This window comes from Kogia breviceps, chromosome 6 (assembly GCF_026419965.1).
Source record: "Kogia breviceps isolate mKogBre1 chromosome 6, mKogBre1 haplotype 1, whole genome shotgun sequence".
Lineage (NCBI taxonomy): Eukaryota > Metazoa > Chordata > Mammalia > Artiodactyla > Physeteridae > Kogia > Kogia breviceps.
In genome coordinates, this window is record NC_081315.1 from 18,996,534 (window position 1) to 19,018,245 (window position 21,712).

The 21,712-nt window shown below is 38.1% G+C and overlaps 1 protein-coding gene across 2 annotated transcripts in view; it reads right to left on the reverse strand.

Annotated features, from left to right (window-relative positions):
- Positions 1–21,712, reverse strand: part of PPP3CA (protein phosphatase 3 catalytic subunit alpha) — a 306,559-nt gene that overhangs the window by 37,253 nt on the left and 247,594 nt on the right. For both annotated transcript variants that reach the window (XM_059065731.2, XM_059065730.2), the window contains exons 7-8: positions 18,469–18,546; positions 15,758–15,852 (exon numbers count right to left, since the gene is read on the reverse strand). In XM_059065731.2, coding sequence (XP_058921714.1) covers positions 15,758–15,852; positions 18,469–18,546 — 173 coding nt within the window. The remainder of the gene's footprint in view (positions 1–15,757; positions 15,853–18,468; positions 18,547–21,712) is intronic.

Consider the following 21,712-nt stretch of genomic DNA (forward strand, 5'->3'; position numbering starts at 1 on the left):
GGAAAGGTGAAGGACTTCCCGCTTTTGCTAACTGCTCCCTGAGCACTGGCTTCATGGAAAAGGTCTTTACCATTTTTTAATACTGCATATTATTAGCAGAAATGGACCCTCCCACCTTCAAAAGGATCTCTTAAGGTTCTAAGTCGCCTTATTGAAGCGTAATTTCTCCTCTAAGTCCGTTCCTCCACTTTTTATTAGTGTTAGGTTGGTAGAGTAGGAAGAAGGAAAATAAGTGTTATAACTGACAGTACCCCAGATGAAAGAGAGAGGCTTTCTATAATATGTCACTTAATCCTTACTACAAGTCTGAGAAACAGATGTGACTGCCCTCATGTTATAAACTAAGGATTTGAGGTCAAGAAATGAAGTGACTTTCTCAGGATCATGCAACCAGGAACTAACTGGAAGATCTCACTCCTATTCAAACTCAGCTTCTACTGACACCAAATCCATTCCCTTTCCACCATTCCCTCTCCTTTCCTAAATTATAAATGTATGAATTCTAGTCCCAGCTGTTATACTAATTTAACTTTGAATATGGTATTCATAATTAAAGAGGTTTTAGCTTTTTGCCAAAATACATGTTTGGGAAAAGTGAAATAGGATGCACATTCACAAGTGTGGATAAGGCTTATCCACAACAGATAAAGCAGAAGTTCCGCTTTGTAGCTGGTGAGACAAAGCATTTATCATTCGACACTGGTTCAACACAATTTATCTGAGTGCCTACTGATAAAGCAGATACTGTTTACAGATTTTATTTTTGTTTATTAACAGCAGAAATAATACCATTTAACAGCAGCTACGTTTTCTAAGCATCTGCTCTATGCCAGGCACTATATTTGGTCTTTTATAATCACAAATCTTTGCAATCTCTCTCAAAAATGATTCTTACTTGCATTTTCAAAATAAGCAGAGAGGTCACACATGAGAAGCAGCAAACCTCAGTTTGGGTTTGAATCTGAAGTGCCTCAACTTTCCAGTATTCCACAATATTCTCACCCTTCTCCTTCCACATTTATTCTTTTTTTTTTAAAAAAAGGAGCACTGGACTGGAAGGCCAGGTGCCCAGACTGAGAGATGGATTCTGTCATGAATTATAAGACACAAGGTCACTTAATGTCTCTATGTCTAAATTACCTCACCTCACTACATGGGTTTATCCAGATAACTTATACGACCTCTTCCAGACTCAAATGATGTTCACAAACTTCTGGAACAAAGATCTCATCATTAACACAAAGACTGAAGAATATTCTCAGTAATTCTAAGAGGCTATTAATAGAACTTTTTCTTATTTTTCTATAAAAACAAAAATAAACAAATGGGACCTAATGAAACTTAAAAGCTTTTGCACGGCAAAGGAAACCATAAACAAGATGAAAAGACAACCCTCAGAATGGGAGAAAATATTCGCAAATGAAGCAACTGACAAAGGATTAATCTCCAAAATTTACAAGCAGCTCATGCAACTCAATATCAAAAAGACAAACAACCCAATCCAAAAATGGACAGAAGACCTAAACAGACATTTCTCCAAAGAAGGTATACTGATTGCTAACAAACACACGAAAGAATGCTCACCATCATTAATCATTAGAGAAATGCAAATCAAAACTACAATGAGATATCATCTCACACCTGTCAGAATGGCCATCATCAAAAAGTCTACAAACAATAAATGCTGGAGAGGGTGTGGAGAAGAGGGAACCCTCCTACACTGTTGGTGGGAATGTAAATTGATGCAACCATTATGGAGAACAGTATGGAGGTTCCTTAAAAAACTACAAATAGAACTACCATATGACCCAGCAATCCCACTACTGGGCATATACCCTGAGAAAACCATGATACAAAAAGAGTCACGTACCAAAATGTTCATTTCAGCTCTATTTACAATAGCCAGGACATGGAAACAACCTAAGTGTCCATCAACAGATGAATGGATAAAGAAGATGTGGCACATATATACAATGGAATATTATTCAGCCATAAAAAGAAACGAAATGGGGTTATTTGTAGTGAGGTGGATGGACCTAGAGTCTGTCATACAGAATGAAATAAGTCAGAAAGAGAAAAACAAATACCGTATGCTAACACATATATATGGAATCTAAAAAAAAAAAGAAGGTCATGAAGAACCTAGGGGCAAAACAGGAATAAAGACACAGACCTACTAGAGAATGGACTTGAGGACATGGGGAGGGGGAAGGGTAAGCTGGGACGAAGTGAGAGAGTGGCATGGACATATATACACTACTGAATGTAAAATAGTTAGCTAGTGGGAAGCAGCCGCATAGCACAGGGAGATCTTGATGCTTTGTGACCACCTAGAGGGGTGGGATAGGGAGGGTGGGAGGGAGGGAGACGCAAGAGGGAAGAGATATGGGGACACGTGTATGTGTAGAGCTGATTCACTTTGTTTTAAAGCAGAAACTAACACACCATTATAAAGCAATTAGACTCCAATAAGCATGTTAAAATAAATAACTTTCATTTAAAAATGCAAGTGCAATAATATATATTCTTTTTTCTGCAGCCACATAAAATACTCATGCAAATATACTTCTCAAATAATCTTACATTATAACGTATGAATTTTGATTTTTTGCATAATAAATATATATGTTGCAAAAATACATGAAAAATGTTAAATCAGAACAGTCCCAAATATTCCGTCTCGAAATTCACAGTTAACATTTCATCTTCCACCCCTGCCACCCTCCTCTGACTGCCGCCGGAATTACAGAACTCAACTGAGCCCTAACGGGGTGCTCTCCTCTGAAGCACTTGAAAGATGTTTATCTGCAGTGCATATAAATAATACAAATGGTTGTACTTTAAGAATCACTCGAGACCACCTCCTGAGACCTTGTCTGAGAAATAGAGAGAGGAAAAAAGAACAAAGTCTACCATCAAGGAACTCCTCTATTCCGCTGGCAATTACACATGACCTCATGTCCTTTACCAATTGTATCAGAGGTCTGGAGAGGGATTATGACACATATACAGGCCTTAGGTTATTAACCATTGTTCAGAGCAGACCAGACAGCACAGAAACAAATGCTCTTTTGTTGCACACGCAGGGGTGAAGAACAGCCAGAAGAAATTTGGTATAATAGAAAGAATATTAATCCCCATGAATCTGGAGACCTGACTGACAGTTCTTTCTCTGATGTCAAAATTATGGTTGTGAAATTATGCAATTAGTTGGTCCCATCATGCTTATGTAAAAGATATAAAAATCAGTGATAAAGAGATTGCTCCGACTAGGGAATAGGGAAGGGGCACTGGATCTCTATTATATCTAATGATACCACAAGGCCCTCTGAATATAGTGGAGCCTGAGGAATAGAATCTAGATCTTAATTCAATCCTCCGTCTATCAAACCATGCACTAAATTGCTAGGCCATATCCAAATCTGTAAATTAAAGGGGTCTCTCCTACTTTAAAATTTAAAATTTTGATGAGACACAAAAACCAGCAGTTCACAAAAACTTGATAACATGTCGCAGCATCTTCTTTACAACTGCCATCACCAGGGAAGCTGATGACAGGGCAGTAAATGACAAAAATAGAAGGGTCAAAGAGAACTTCCAGTTTAAGAGAAGTTATCAAAATATTGCTAGCAAGATGCATTGACTAGCTCACTGAACCATGGGTTCAACACATTCCAAGTCGATTTTAAGAGGAACACAGAGCTCCTTTTCTGAAAGCCTGACATACAGGGTAAGTTCCTGACATACCTCAGGCATTCTCAACACTACTAGGGCTGTTCTAAGATAGAGGAGAGAAGAGCTCAAAAGAAGGGAAATGATAAATTTTATTCTTTTCACCCTTCTGCTAACATTTTTTATCTCAACTCTAATTGACAATCTACTCTCCACTTCAAAAGATGGGACAGAGGGACAGAGGGACAGAAAGGAAACAAAGATGAAAGGAAAGCAAATGAAGGTACTTCAGAATCCCTGGAAGCCATCCAGAAAAAGCGCAAAAAAAAAAAAAAGCATAATAGGCCCAGGATGTTTTTTCCTTTCAATTCTTCCACCCTCAGATACCCTAGTAGAAAACGTAGCATCAGTGTGTTCTTTTGGCAAAGTCCTACCATCATAAAAGGAGATGTGATAGTTTGATGAATAAAATTCTTGAGGTAGGACTATGTACTCATAATGTCCTTGGGCAGAATTTTAAGATTATGTTGGTATGCTGCATGAAAGGGTCTTCTCTCTGGGAGAGATGCTACAGAGTTTTAAAAATCTATATGTTCCCACAAAGATTACTTTGGGGAGGGTACAAGTTTTGTTTAGAAACTTGAGAAGATATATATGTACATTCACATATATGCATAGTTATTGTAGTACATGTTATAGCATCTGTAAACACAATCTTTACGATTCCTTCCATTTAGAAATTTGACTTCTCATTCCTGTTCCCTTTTTTTTTTCTTCTCAATGTCCTATACTTGCCTGATGGATTCTGTTTGAAGAAGATTCCTTTCTTATTATTAGTGACCTAGGTAAAGGGCATGACCTACCTAGGTCAAAGGAAATTTACCAATTCATGAGGGTTACTCTATTTGGTAAACAAGGGCTATACTTGTAACTCATTTTTACTCTATGCCTCATAAGGTTAGGCTCAAAGTAAGTGTTCAAGGCATTTATGAAGATGGATTTCAAGTCTTCAATTTATAGGTAATTTTTAGGTAATTCCGTCATAATGATATTTTTCAGTATGGGTTTCTTGAGAAATTTAATGTTTAAATTGCTCAGTTCAGTACTTATCAGAGTGTATTTCACAGGCACATGCTCAGTAACTTCCACATAATGACTTAATTTCAACCAACCTGAAATCTTTTAGTATTACTGGATACAAACAGTAGTTATATATAATTTTCTTGAAGGTATGAGCTCATGATTTTGTACTTATTGAAATACACGTGTGTGTTTCACATGTTTCTGTATATAATCCTTTTATGCCCACATCTAACCCTTGTTCCTCCTCTTACCTTGTACATGCCTCTTTCATGGCACCTATAATACCTTCTTTAACTTTGTCACAAGTCTCCTACATAAATGCGGATGATATTATCTTACATAAAGGAAGGTGACTGTACTAGATATATCTATTATCTGAGCCATTCTTAAGGTTATGTGTGTGTGTATGTATGCATGAGTGTGTGTTATGTGTTTCCCTTCTTAATACTGCATTAGTAAATTCTGAATCAGGTATTATTCAAATACATAATTTTTTTTTTTTTTTGCGGTACGCGGGCCTCTCACTGTTGTGGCCTCTCCTGTCGCGGAGCACAGGCTCCGGACGCACAGGCTCAGCGGCCACGGCTCACGGGCCCATCCGCAACGCGGCACGTGGGATCCTCCCGGACCGGGGCACGAACCCGCGTCCCCTGCCTCGGCAGGCGGACTCTCAACCACTGTGCCACCAGGGAAGCCCAAATACAGAATTTTGAGTAAAGTAAGTGGAAGGCAGATGATAGAAGGAATGAAGAAGGCATAGATCTCTCTTTTTTTTTTCTTTTATTATGCTTTGTACCATACCTGGCACATGGCTGATGCTCAACAGTGTTGGCTGAAAAAAAGATCTAATGAAAGGAAACAGAGAAAAGAAGGACAAGATGGAGAAAGAGAGGAAGGAAAGAAAGAAGGCAGGCAGGCAAAAAAAGAAAATAAAGAAAAATTTAAAAACATAAAACATGTAACTTGTCAGGACACTAAAAATGTAACTAACCACATATGAACAGACGTCTGAAGGGTGCTTGAAAGAATTCGGGAAAAAGGTAACATGTCACTTCAGAGGCTAAACTCTGTTTTAAAATTATAAGATTCTAAAATAGATAAGAGTGGAAATAATACCGTCTCTGTCACATAGTAACTATGTGAACTTTGGCTAACATTTCTCCTTATTTGAGTCGTACCTTTCAAACTTGTAAAATAGGAATAATTAGGTCATCTTCAAAATATGAAGATCACATAAAATAATATATGGGATTAATATTTATAATATTTACAATCAGATAAAATTTTGGCACCTGAAAAATGTAAAGTATCATGATGCAGTTTCAAATTCCTTGAGGAAAGAATGGCTATCTATTTTTAATAGTTTTGTCATTTTACAATTCCCACTTAATGTGTCACATCGACATACTAGGGTCCAGGGAATTTGGGCCAAAAATTGATGCTTGGGATTAGCTCAAGTCCAGTCAAACGCTGTGAATCATTTCTAACATTACAATTTCACATAGAGAATTTGAATTTCTACCATTAAATATTTTTTTGCTAAGTCAACAAGGAGTCAATGGCAGTTTTGTGTTCCTTATCAGTTTGAGCTGGTATGTTCCTTTAAGTTCTAATCTATACTATTATAATGTTAAAAGAAGGCTTAATCAACCCTAGACTAAATGAGAAAGATTTACCTGAAGCTTTAAACTACTGGGGTAGATGGTATGGACATAGGAAACACTGTGCCCATGCCTCGCTCTCATTCAATACAGCGGATACTGATCAGCTCCAAATGCATAACAAGGGTAAGTGTACGTTGGTGGGAGGTACTTTGAAAACTAGGGCCTATATCTGTATCTGTTTCTGTGTCTGTATGCGCTTTCACCTTGTACTTGGTATCAAGCCTTAAGCTGCAGCTTGCAATGGTTCTAGGTTGCTATCTCCAAGATATCCTTGGCACTGAGTTAATATAAGCCTATACACTTGATATCTACCTTTTTTCATGGAAATAATGTCACCGAGTGTCTTGCAGGTCTAGAACCTCCAGATAATGAATAGCAAGTGATAATCCACTGATTCACGTCTTTAACGTTTCATATGTTATGTGTGTGTATATAAATATATATATATACACACATACATATATATATACACACACATACAGAAAATTGAATATATATTTCTTCTTTTTCCTCCTGTTAAATGCCTTACTGACAATTAGATTTCTAGAGAAGTTGGTTTCAGTCCAGGGTAAGAATCTTCTAACCATCTGTCAGAAAATGGAGTGTAACACAAGATGTAAGCCTTAAATGGTCTCACCCAAGGGGCAGCAGAAGAGCACTGACAAGGAATCTGGATGAGGACTCAGGTTGCTAGAGGTCCTGTCTTCATCCCCAAGGAAGGGTTCACAGAACACTGCGATCTGATTTTATGGGCAGAGCTTCGTGAAAAGGGAGGATTATCGCACCCACTGCCATAGAGTACTTACTTTGTTGAAGCTCCACAATTACTTAACCGCTGAAAGATACATAGATTATATGTAGCTTAATTCAATTAAAATATATAGGGAAAGTAATTCCTAAATATTCAATCTTGATAGGTTTTCTGTTTTCTATTTCACCTTCTGTCCCATTAATTAAATGTTTAAATGTAAGCAAGGTGATTACTGGACTAAAACTAATCTATTTAGAAAGTGGCCTCCAGCAATGACACTTTCACAGCAGAGCTGAATAAACAAAAGCAAAAGCATAAGTGCTTTGGGGGATATCTTTTCAAGGGAGACATTTATTTCAGACTAGTACAAAAGATACTCTAATCTTTTAATAATGTATATGTATTTGGATGTATAACACTCATGTAATTTTAAAGTGATAACAAATGACTCTTCATTTCAAAAGCTTTTCCTTTCTTATTGAAAAACAGTTAGTCACCTAAACACAATGAACCCCTGAGTTGAATAGGGGATCAGTGCAAACACTGCCCTGAAAGCTTTCACATAACAAAGCTGATGCACAAGAGCACAGAAGGTTAACCTGTGGGCCCTGGAGTCAGACTGTTGAGTTTCAATCTCAGGGCCGTTCCCTGACCAGCTTTCATGAACCTTGGGGAAAGTATGTGACTCCTCCGTATCCCGGTTTTTCATTAATAAAATCAAGATTATAATGTAGTTCACAGATGCTTGAAAGATTAAATGCATTTATTCATGGAATGGAAATGTAGAGCACTGTCTGGCAATGGTAAATGCTCAATAAATATTAGTTATTATTATTGTTATAGGTATAGGAAATCACAACCACAGATGAATTGCACATATTGAAGAATCCTGGTTATAAAAGGCAGCGTAAAGGGGACATTCTACTGAAACCTCTCCGAAGTTAATTTTATCCATTTATCTCAGAGAGGTGATTTCTCTGAAAACCAATCAAAACCTTCTAACTTCAAGTTCTCTTTACCTTTAAAAGTCTACCTAAATTTCTTTTTTACCATCTCATACTGATAATAAAAGGAGTTAATACTAAGAGTTTTGTTCAAGGTTTCTGCTTTACTCCTTCATAGATTCTTATATTCCATACTACTCCTTGGTAGATTGCCCTAGGTTTAATAACCATTATTAAGAAATTATCTTCCTGGTGTGTGTAATTCTACCAATACTCATTGGGCTAAAAAATAAAAATGTTTATCAAATAAATAAAGAAATGACTATTTTTTCATGGGGGTGTATCTTACTTATAGTTTGCTTTTGCTTTAGCATTTGTTAGCAAATATCAAATAACAAAATGCTACCATGAATATGTATTTACATTTTCTTTCTTTCTTCCTTTTTTTTGACTTAAACCACAAACGTTTATTTCTCACAGTTCTGGAGGCTGGAAGTCCAGATCAGAGTGCCAGCAGGGTCAGGTTCTTGGTGAGGGCCCTCTGGCTGGTCTTGTCCTCATGTGGCCTTCCTTGGTGCATGCAGAGAGAGATCCTCTGTTTCCTCCTATCTTTATAATTAATCCCATCACAATGCCCCAGCCATGACCTAATCTAACAGTAATTATTTCCCAAAGGTGGCACCTTGAAATACGTCACATCGGGGGTTAGAGTCTCAACATAATGAATTTGGGGGGAGGGGGAACACAAACATTCAGTCCATAGATGGTATTTTTATAGTTTATCTAAATGTAAATACAATCTGAAGTGAAAGATTAAGTACCTACATTTTCTATATTGAAATAAGTGAACTGGCCAAACAGTTGCTCAAGAGCAATTAAGAAGACCTTTAGATTTTAGATGATAGCGGAATAAAGTAAGGGTTGGGAAAACTGTTGCCATTGGACAAAGTCTCTAGATTAATTTTATCCAATTTGTAAGGCAACCAGTGATCACATTTATGGCTATGGTTGCAAATACCACCCCCCCAAATATGTTAATAATAAAGGTGATGCCCATGCAGAAGACAGGCCTCAGACTCTACAGAAATGGCCCCTTGTTATAAAATGTGGGTGTCTTCGCAGGGAAGTAAACTTTTAAACATGCTGTAGAGAAAGAGGCAGAGGTGCTACTCAGGGTTGCCTGGGCACTGATGCTACTTCCTTCCAGAGACTCCCCTGCCCATTTCCCTCCTCCACCCAGGACAAAGATGGAATCTAGCTGGTTCTATTTTGCTCCTCAACCTGGCAGGTTCCAGTGATCTCTAAGTTTGTGGAAGTTATTCCTGAATGGTGAAACAAGCTCCCAGTGTGAAAGGACTGCAGAGCAGCAGGGAAGGAGATTGTAAGGCCTGGCAACACCATGCTGTGTCAATGGTGCGTCACTGAGCGCTGAGAGCTCCTGCTGGAAGGTGGGGCTTCAAGGCCAGTTGGCTTCAGATATGCTGCATTTGCTCCTGGAGTTCACATCACGACTGCCAATCAGATTCCTACCTGGGTTCACTATATTAACAATTCAATCCTCCCTTACGATGGTATTTTCCTGCCAAGTCAGACATTATCTTTTAATTTATAAATGGTAGCTTCCTGAAGCCCCTGTCTACTTTTTGATTGGGAAATATCTGAGGATGTTAAAATTGCAAGTTTGGGTAAGACTAAGATGCTTTTTATAAGTAAATCTATCAAGTTGTCTAGTTTAAAAGTCCAAAACATATGTTTTTTTTCTATCAAAAAGCATAGACTTTTGCAAAAAAAAAAAAAATCTCAAAATTCTTGTAAACAATGCTTTTCCTGTCCATCCTTGAAATCCGATTTTCAACTTCTCTTCCTTAACCTACTTTAACATTGAATTGATTTCTTTCCTGGTTGTCATTTTAATCTTTGGTCTTGATCACTGTATTAGTTTGGTTGTCATTTAGATTTTCCTCTCAACTCCAAAATACATTTCATTTAATAAATTTTACTTAATTGCTTAATTTTACTGTCAGTAGATCTTCTTAGAACTGAGTTGTATACTCCTGGAATACATATTTATATTTCTCCACATCTGTAGCATCCATCCATCCATCTAGCCTCTCACCTATCCATATGGCAACTCCTCTGAACTATGGAGAACTGGAACCACGTGGAAATCTACAACAATTTACTTTAGATTTTTTTGAAGCACAGTTATAATCATTAGAGAGACAAAGGACTTAACTGTTTACATCAAGGTTTAAGACACTTTTTAAAAGAAGTTTATTATAGTTTCCGGCCAAACCGAATTGTTTAAAGCAGCTTTCACATCTGCCATTGTGTTTTTCAGCACTGAGAGATTTCACTCTAAGATAGCTTACATGTCACTTTCTCAGTTAAGGTTTTTTTGGTGCCACCAGCTTACACCGCTCTTTTCTTTGTAGGATTTTGCAAATATATTTAAATAATTATTGGTGAAATTCTTTAACGCCTATCACACCACTAGATTATAAACCCCACTAGAAAAAAGACCATGTCTGTCTTGTTTATTCTATATCCTTAGAACCTCACATGGTACTTGGTACGCAGTAAGTTCTCAATAAAGGTTTGTTACATTGCTGAGTGGATGAGGTTGAAGTCACTTGCACAGATGGAAAACTATTTTGAAGAAGAAACAGCAGCGGTGGCAACGTGTCATTACTGCATTTTTCTTCCGTTTGGTGTACCCGGATAATTGTGAAATTGCTTTTCCCTTGGGCTACAGCTTCACAGGAGAAAAACAATTCAAAGGTGCTAAGTACTCTGCAAATGTTGAACTCCAACTGGGAAATCAACACTGGTTACAGCAGTAATTTAAAGACAGAAAGCTCTGAGGGTCAACACCGATAGGATACTTTGGGGAACTGTCTTGCTATTAATTCCCAGAAAGAAAATGCTTTCATCAATGCACGTAGTATTGGCTGCCTACCATGTAAAAGGCATGCTACTTGGCTTTACAATGTGTATCAAAAAGCCCCTGATTCGGGCTTCCCTGGTGGCGCAGTGGTTGAGAGTCTGCCCGCCGATGCAGGGGACACGGGCTCGTGCCCCGGTCCGGGAAGATCCCACATGCAGCGGAGCGGCTGGGCCCGTGAGCCATGGCCGCTGAGCCTGCGCGTCAGGAGCCTGTGCTCCGCAACGGGAGAGGCCACAACAGTGAGAGGCCTGCGTAACACGCAAAAAAAAAAAAAAAAAAAAGCCCCTGATTCAAACTAATTATAATCTGATTGGGAAGTTATAGGAATGCACGGAAAAGCTAACTAGAAACAAAAGTAAATGCTAAGTGGTCAAATGATTGGCCTTGCAGGCGAAGGGTAAATGATTGGTATTACAGGCGTTAAGAACTACCAACAGACAGACTGGAGGGGGTGTAGTCCATTTAGATGGGCAGAGAAGAGCAAGACAAGTATTCTAGATATAGATGAAAAGAAGTGGGCGGGCAAAGATGTGGTGAAAAGGAAAGCCAAAAGTTGTTCAGGGCAATGAGCAGAGCAGTTTGGCTAAAGTAAAGGGTTCATGCAGAGGGAAACAGAGAGATAAAAATTATAACTACGAAGCTGAAGAGGAAGAGTATTCTGCCAACTTCTGGGAAGCCCCACACTGACACGTGGAATAATTAGAGCAATATAAAATATGCAATGATGATAATATCTTAATAGTGCACAACATTTTGTTTCAAAGTAATTTCATCTATTATTCACACACAAACTTTTTTTTCTCGTCTTACAGAGATGTCACTATATGCCAATAATTTTAGATGAGTTAGTTGTTTCACGGTAGAGCTGGGCTTCAGAGCTACATCTTTGGCCCCGGCATCTTGCAGGAGTAAGCAGGATTTGTCAGAGTGAGGAAACCGAAGCAGGAAGAGGGGCAAGTTGTTTGCCTGTGTTAATGCAGACTGGAAAGGATAAGAACTGAATGGATTAACATAGGAGATGGGGATTGACATAGGGGATGGGACAGGTACAGTCCTCACTGCGTTCTGAAAGCTGCTTTTAATTGCAGGCAAGTATGAACTACTAATCCGAACGACTGGACATTTAAACATGAAGCTGATCATATGACTATCACCGGTTTTAAGACGGCAGACTAGACTCACAGACGTAAAAAACAAACTTATGGTTACTAAAGGGGGCAGGGGGGAGGGATAAATTAGGAGTTTGGGATTAACAGATACACACTACTATATATATATATAAAATAGATAACCAACAAGGACCTACTGTATAGCACAGGGAACTCTAACCAATATTTTATAATAATTTATAATAATAATTTTATATTTTACAATAACCTATAAGGGAAAAGAATCTGAAAAAGAATACATATGTATGTGTATCACTGAATCACTTTGCTGTACACCTGAAACTAACACAACATTATAAATCAAATATACTTCAATTTAAAAAAAGATGGGGCTTCCCTGGTGGCGCAGTGGTTGGGAGTCCGCCTGCCGATGCAGGGGACGCGGGTTCGTGCCCCGGTCCGGGAGGATCCCACGTGCCGCGGAGCGTCTGGGCCCGGTCTGGAGCCTGTGCTCCACAACGGGAGAGGCCACGGCAGTGAGAGGCCCACATACCGCCAAAAAAAAAAAAAAAAAGATGGCAGAATAAACCTATTTTTTTTTCTTATTCATTCATTTTGCCAGAGAGCTATTACTGCTTCCTTAATTTGCAGGAATTTAAAAAATCAAATCACACTCTAACTACTAGGTTATAATCCCAGAGGCCTGATGGTCTTCTGTTTCTAAGAATCAAATGGTTACCTCAGAGATTCTTCATGGCTGTTTCTTTCCACTGATTGTGTTTTGAAGGTGCTTGCAACCGTTGTATTGCACTGGCTTTTAAAGTTCTCGTTAACATTTATTTTATTCTAATACAGTCATCCTCCCTTTAGCAGTGAACTCCCAGTCCCACATACTGTACACAGTGCTAGCATAATAGCTTGAAAGTGCTTGAGAGATTTTACACAAAAGTCTTTTGAAATTGTGCTCAAACTGAAGAATATATCTTTCTTCTTCCTATCAGTTTATCTTCTTCTCTCAGGAGAATTTTTTTTCTTTTATGAAAAGGTTCCCAAAATGAAATGCTTCTATCCCCTCCCCGAGAGATTGTGATCTGCCCTAAAGGCAAGAGTGAAAGAAGCACAGAACCTCAAAGATAGCAATGCACTGATGTCTATTGCTTTTTAAGTTCCTGCCTTGTTAAATCAGAACCATAGACAAAGAAGCAATACACATCTGATTCGAGAAATCTCTATTGGTCTCAAGCAAAACTGCATTGCCTAGCATTACGATGGATGGAAAAAGGCTAGATCTGTTTTCATGGAGTAAAATCTCAATTTTCTCCTTCTCTTTCTCTCTGTTATTTTTTTTCTTTTCCTGTTTTGAGGGTTTTTTTTAATTTTAAAAAAACCTGTAAGTATAGTACATGCTACTTAGTAATCAGTCTCTGTCAAGAAAATTATTCATTTGGGCACTGCCTTCACTAGGTGTAGTAGAAAAAAAGTTTAATGCCATAAAACAACAAAAACATAAGTGTTCATATTTTATATACTTTTGGTAAATAACAAGATCACGGTGGGACATGCAAAACAACCTACTGAGTTCTTGCATTTCTTGTAGTACCAAGGGGAATTTTGGGGACAAGATGGAGAAGCCTTATCCAACCAAAGGGAACTACTTCTTATTGATTTTACACAAGAGGCTTCAAGATTGAGATTTTGTTTGGAGACCAAAAAAAAAAAAGTCTTTGCTGCTTAAAAATAAAAAAGTTGCAAAAACACTGGCCCTGACTTTACTTTTGCCTCTTTCTAATCAAACGTTAACCATTCTTCCATGTCCAGATCATATTTTATCTGAAATAAGACCTTCTCTGACCATTCTAGAAAAATCACCCCTTGTCGAATGTACTTAGTGTTTGACTCTCTTGGTTTTACTTAATGACACTGTCTAACATTTTCATGAAATCATCCAGATGTCTTGCTCTGTCAACTAGTTGATAAGCACTTGATATGCAGAGAATATGCTTTACTTGATTTTGCATGCTTCTTGCCACAGAGAACCAAGGGCAGGTTCTTTTCTAGGAACTAGGCCACAAGAAAAGGGGGACAGCTATCCCTCACACGCTGCCATCCACGGTTGTGGCAGAAACTCTTTGTGCCTACTGATAACCATGCCCAAAGGCCACAGGGGAGGGTCCCCCAGCGTCAAGATGGCGACGAAACAGACTGCGCAGCTAGAGCAAACTCCAGCCAGCAGGGGTCACTCTCTGAGTCATGGGGACAGGGGTTGGACAGTCATATACTGTATCTGTAGGACAGCGCAGATTCCTCTGGGGAGAGGTAGAGATTGGGAAGTATGACATGGGGTTTGCCCTTTGGAGCAGGATCCCTGACAGATCCAGAATCTGGGCCTCAGTGTCCAGGCCTCAGCAGGAGGTGGGAAAGTGTGAAGCCGGAGATGATCAGGGTACAGGCAAAGGGAGAGACCCACTTCCCAAGGGGAAAGTGGAACGCAGGCGGGAAACGAAGGTAACGACCTATTCATAAGGACTGAGGACACCGAGCAGGTGCCTGGGAAGGCACCCTGGACACCAGCCTAGGACAGGAAGCTGCCTCTCACAACTCGCAGAGGCATGGGAATGGCTTCCAACTCCAGGAGTTTTCAGACTGGCTCAGAGATAAGGCTGCCTCTTCCTGCCTCTCCTGGCCTACATTTGACCTCACATGTATTCTTTGATTGGTTTCTTTCTGTTTCATTTCTCTTAATCTCAGAAGGCCACACTCAGAAATGCTGCATATATACAATCCAGACCAATGCCAGTGAGGGTTAATGACGGTTTCACATCCTCATTCATCTGCCACACCTCTAACACCTCACATCATTTCCTTTCATTTACGAAAGAAAACAATGTGGCCCCTGCTCCTCCTCTCTTCCCTAGTCAGTAAATAATACCCTCTCTTTTCCTGGTCTCTTTTGGGCCACAGGTACAGCGTTGCAGAAAGGAAGTACAGGATGCCGGACCAGATGATGCCAGTTCATCACTACCTAACTGAGTGACCTCAGGCAAGGCAATTACCATAGAGACTCGCTCTGGGGGGCAAATGATATTTACTTTAAAGTTTAATTCAATTTTTAAAAACTAAATGAATACATGCCTATCACAAGGTTTGACTCATGGGAGGTGCTCAACAGATGAAATCTGCATTTGAATTTCAAGCTAGAGCTTCTTCTTGCTTATTTTTCACAATCCTTTACATGCGCAGGCACACTATTCTTATTTAAAGCCCTATCCTTCTTAAGAAGCATGATTTTGGATTTCTTTCAATTATTCTTTCTTTTAAAGCCTATACCTATCATAGCAGTAGCTGTCAACCCTACTTTAGATTAGAATCTTCTGGAGAACAATTAAAAAATAACAGTGCCTGGGCTCCCACCCCTGACCAACTGAATCTGGAACTTTGAAGATAATCACAAAATCTGCATCAAACAATAAATGAAAAAGTAAGGAGAAAAAGAATGACTAAAAATGCTTAATTAAAACCAAACCAAAAGAGAACTTAGTTATTACACATACTATACAAAACTCCAAGAGGGATTTGAAAACACTCACCTTTGTTATTGTATACATCTAAGTAATTTGGTGCTGAAAAAATTGTAATGAGAGAAGGGAAGCCTGTTGTTTGGCTTTTCCTGTACATGCGGTACCTAAAAACAATAAATACAAGTCAAAACAAGGCTAAGTATGGAAAAAAGATGATATCAAAATAGACATTTAGAAATAGAAAATTAAAGTTAAGTTTTACTATTCAAAGAGAATTCAATTATGGAGGCACTAAAAATTTGCTCTCTGAAGTCTGTTATCCATAGACATCAATTCATTTCGGGGGTGACAATGAAAACACACAGTCATTATGTACAATTTCAAAATAGGTCTTTTCTAAGTTTGGCAGACCTGGGAGAGAGTGGAATTCAGTGAAAAATCAGAATTCATGTCCATGTTCAATAGAGAGGACAAAGGCTACTTGTTGTACACAGATACCTGTACCTACCATGTTTTTCAGAAGTTTGCCAATATTTTAACATAAATAGATTAAGTAAGCAGAGCAACATACAAAACTTTACCACTAATAACTAGCCTGATTATTCTATTTGTAACAATATTCTGTTATGGTTATATAAATCCATTTTGCCTAGACCAAGTGATTTGCTTTTCATAGAATGTCTGGTTAAATCTATGGGTTTTACAAGCTGAAATTGTTTCTATTTTAGAATTTTATTTATTACCAATCTCTTCTGGTGTCTATAGGTCAAAGATTATTGTCTCAGTAGGGAAATATTCAATCAATCAGTAATGAAACCTCTGCAAGATCTTTGGAAATAAATTAACAATCCAGTTACTTTTCTTCCACTGAGACAAAAAGAGGACTCTAGTCCTCAAATCAAAAAATACAGGAGATTTGGTTCTTCTCCATCAAGGGGAAAACGTATCTCACGACTTCTATGTGACAGATTTCAGGAATATTAGTTTAGAAAAATTCCTAAAGTGCAAAACAAAATTTTATCATTCCTTGGTTCTTCTGTGTCAGTTATTTCTGGCAGACTAATCATGCTTAATTTAGCTGGGTTCTAAACAGGCCTCAAATAGTACCTTTAGACAGATTAAATAACCACCTTAAAATTTTACAAATATTTTGATACTACTTTTCCCAAGAGAAAATACCCCCTTAAAATCTTTTGAAATATTCTATAAGTATTTATTCTGCTTATGGAACTGAGCTTTGTTGGGGGAAAAGATCAGAATGTAAAAGATAGTGACACTCTTTTTTTTTTTTTTTTTTTGCGGTACGTGGGCCTCTCAGTGTTGTGGCCTCTCCCATTGCGGAGCACAGGCTCCAGACGTGCAGGCTCAGCGGCCATGGCTCACGGGCCCAGCCGCTCCGCGGCATGTGGGATCTTCCCGGATGGGGCACGAACCCGCGTCCCCTGCATCGGCAGGTAGACTCTCAACCACTGCGCCACCAGGGAAGCCGACAGTGACACTCTTAATCCTAGTACCTTGACTTTATCAACTGTGGCTGATTATGCCTACTTGACAACAAATAAAAACAAAGAATCCGGATGACATAATCTCAACTTTCCCCAATGAATCAATCAACTGCTCATTTTAAACAAATATACGTGTTGATTTTAATCGACACACTTAACCTGTTTTCAAATAAGCAGATGGATTTCAGGTCTATCGTGGGATTAAAGATAAATCTGCTTAACATGTTCAGTTGGGACAGTCAGACAAAAAGCAATGGTGACACCACTGCCCTGAAAAGTGAAAAAAATTATTTGAGGACCTGATTGGCTGGGTATATCAATAGGTTACTGCGAACATCAGCTACAAGAGCACTGAACACACAATATTGGATCAGTTCATACTTGCTGACTGATTGCTTGAAAAAAGCTAATTTTGAAAACAACAGGATCTGCCTTGATTCAGAATCATCACAGGTATGGGCTTACTTCAGAATGCAGGCATCTGAATTGCCAATTTCAGTACACAGATTATAAAAATAAATGTTCTTCCTTTTCAGAAAACTTAGAATATGAAGCAGTGAGCTTAAGCTTTTGAAGGCAAAACAATGCCTTTCAGTGGAGCTTACTGGGAAGGGTATTGGACTTCAAATCCTAGAATTAATTTCGCTTATTTCTCCCTATGCCTAACTTGCAAATGTAGATTTAATGCACCATCAAAGTGCTTATCTGGCATTTTTTTGATTTCTAAATCCTTAGAATCAGTTTGCATTTTAAAAATGTACCAGATATTACAAAATCATGTTATGCATTTTTTAGTTAGAATATGGGATTTTCCCCATCATTTGAATGTCTCTTGTTTTTGCCCTTTAAAACTTGGGATCAGGAATGATATTCTTTAAACAAGAGTACACCATGCAATATCTGTTAAATACGTATGTGTAATTCTCATCCACATTGCCAACCAAGACTGAAAAGTAGCTGGTGATTTACTCACTTATGGGACAACAGTAAGAGCAGGAATTGAAAGAAATAAAAGAAGGTGGCCTCACAGTGCTTAAGACAGCCAGGTGAAAATTCTACCTCTTCAAGCTAAAAATGAAAGGCCTTTAAAGGGGGCTTTACAGCACATCTGCAACCACTTATTCCCCAAGACCCTGCCATATCTGTGTCACCAGAAAGCAATTTTTAGGTCTAATTCCTTCAGGGAGAGAGCTTGGCAAAGGGAACCTCCACTGCCGAGCATAGGAGGGCCTGACAAAGGGCAATGCATGGTTTTCATAAACCCACAAAACTCACCCTGCGTCTTGGGCTTCATGGGCTCGGAGTATAGATAACAAGTTATTGTGCTGTAAGAATTCACATACAGCCGGGTAACTGCCAGAGACAAAAAGAAAAGAGAAAAGCATCTGTTATGAAATCATCAAGAGGAGCACATTTATCTATAACATCCAGATTTATGTAATTGGATCAAGTATAATCAAACATACATCATTCATGAAACAAGCCTCTTGGTTCTAAGGACAGGTTTTCCCCTGTGGCAGAAAAAGTACCTATAGCTACACTTTTTTTTTTTTTTTTTTGAAGTATAGTTGACTTACAATGTTGTGTTAATTTATGCTGTCCATCAAAGTGATTCAGTTATACATACATATGTACATTATTTTGAATTTTTTTTCATTATGGTTTATCACAGTATATTGAATATAGTTTCCTGTGCTATACAGTAAGACCTTGTTGTTTATCCATTCCATTATAATAGTTTGCAATTGCTTATAGCTGTACTTTAATTAATTAATTAATTAATTAATTAATTTAGGCCTCACTGCGTGGCTTGAGGGATCTTAGTTCCCTGACCAGGGTTCGAACTCAGGCCCTCTGCTGTGGAAGAGCTGAGTCCTAACCACTGGACCACCAGGGAATTCCCTATAGCTGTACTTTTAAAGGGTTGGAGCTGTGTGAATTGGAAAAAGAATGCTGCCATTATATAACGACAGTAGAAAAGTATCCAACTCATAGAGAAAATATTAAGTCTACATCTAAACACAAAGTGAACGGAAGCATAAATATAACATGAGAGTGGAATTTAAAGTATAAATCCCAATTTTCTCAAATACAGCACTATTTGTATTTGGGTGCCTGCTTGAGAGCGTGACAGAAAGGACTGAACTAGGGAGTGGGAGAGAGTAAGTCTTCTGAGAAGTCAAACTGTCAACTTCTTTATGGGTACATCAACTGATTATATCATTCAAAATCTAAACAGAATTATGAAATTCACAAGATTTAAAAATATGTATTTTAAATGGGACCAACAGAATTTTATCTTAAGACATTCTTTCCTGTGACTTAATAAAAATATCAAATATACAATCAATATGATTTTGTCTGTTAAGAAAGTCTCAAAACCAAAGATGAAAACTTCATTAAAAATGAAATTCAAATTACAAACTAAACTTGAAAGACCTTTTGCAATCACTTTATCTCTGCTCCAAGAATTTTTAATGAGAAAAATGTATATCATAAAAATGAATAAATTTCAGATAGTTCAAATCAAGAGACAGTAAACCAATGCTTGTTTAAATATAAACAAGCTACAGATATTCACTAGAACCTCAACTACAAATACTATAGGAAACAATTCACAATTATAAAAATAGCTCTCTGGGGAAATAATAATATATGTCACTCAAATAAGTTTAAAAAAAAGAGAAGATGAAAATCATTTCTATGCTACAGATTTTTTAAGAATTCTCTGATTAAGAGGAAAAAAAATACCATTAAGATGGCATACCACTGTAGAGATACTGATTATAAGAAGGATTTAGTTCTTTGGCAAAAGTGGGATCTGAAATCAAAAATAGTCTTTGTGCATGTGCAACATGTGCACACATATTTGTGTGCGTGTGTGTGTGTGTGTGTGCACACGTGTCTTCTAGAATATTCTAGCAATTTGCTAGGGAGAGAGAAAGAGGAGACATCCATGCCGCCTTCCCTTCCTAGTGTTCCCAGGTCATCCCAATAAATAAACCACCTAACTGATGAACATTAGCATGATCTACACACTGGAGGAGATGGCCCACCCAGAGTGTCTACATGGAAATGTGTCCACATGGTACCTAGATCAAGAGTTTGGCCAACATGTGCCATCAAAGACTTCTGTTCTACTTTGGGAAAAGGTGAGTATATCTATCATCTTTCCAGATCAGTGTGTCAACAAAAGAGACCTTAATTAATTTCAGAGACACTGGTTGGTCTTCAAAAATAGTGCATCTGCTTGGTACATATTAGCTACAAGATGCCCAGCCAAAGGGTGACAGAGTAGTGGAGGCACTCAATAAATGCTCCTTCCCTATCTCTTTAAGCAGTGTACTTACATTTCTTGTGCCCTCAAAATCCTTCTTTAGAAAGACACTACTGCCTTGTTGTACCACTGTAAGACAGAGGTTGTTTGTCTGTGTTGGTCACTTATTCCCTTGTGCAAATGGCTTGGTTGCTCTTTTTTATCTATTTTTTTCCTTTTAGAAGACGTTACCTAGTCTTATGAAAACGTAATTTTAATATATTTTCTTCATGCTAAATTTGATAACCTTACGTGGTTAAGCTAAGTTTTCCCCCATGGAAATATATATCTTATTTTTAATGGAACTCTGAAGAAGATAAAATTAACCTAGCTAGGTTAATTTGCTAGGTTAATAGCTTTAAGTGAGGAACACTTGATTACTTGGAGCGAATTCATTTTGAAGATTTTTAGAAATGTAAAAGCATGCATACTCAAATACTCGAACTTTCTAAGAATTACAAACATTTTTCTAAATAATAATTTCTTGAATAATATTAGGAAAAAACCCTCTACAACACTTTTATGATTTTTAATGGAAATGATGGTAAAGCACAAAGTGTTCGGCTGAAAAGCATTAAAAAAGATACATGTAGAACGGTAGGAAAAGCAGAGTTCAGAACACCTTAACACCACAGAGAGAGTTGGAAAATTATTAATTCACCAATAATTTATCAAAGACTAATTGGTGATTTTCTTTCCATTTGTTATGAGACACAGGGAGGGGTGGTATGATAAGTGCAAGGCATGGTTTCTGTCCTGAAGATATAATCTAGGTAGCAAGGTAAGACATATTTTTTAATTTAAAAAACTACATTAGAGATAAAATAGTAAAGTTTTGTAGAGAAATTATAAAGCAAAAAAGAAAGCATGTGGGTCTGGGGAAATCTTTTTGAAAAATATCTATCTTGTAGTAGTTTTTTTTTTTTTCCCTTTCTCTTTTCATTAATCAGGTGACACTTCTGAGCCCACCAAGAAGAAAGAGCCTTTCCTCCTCCAGGCTGATCAGCTCAAGCCGGGGCCATGGCTTGCTGAGCAGAGGGCGGGCTGGATCTCAGCCCCACTCATCCCCCTCCACAGGGGTACCCTTGTCAGGCACAATCTAACTGTATGAGTGGTTCTGCTGGAACAGTTTTTTTTAACCCTATGTCCTGAACATGTCTTGTAACGACACTTGCTTCAAGGATTGGTGAAGGCCAGTGATGC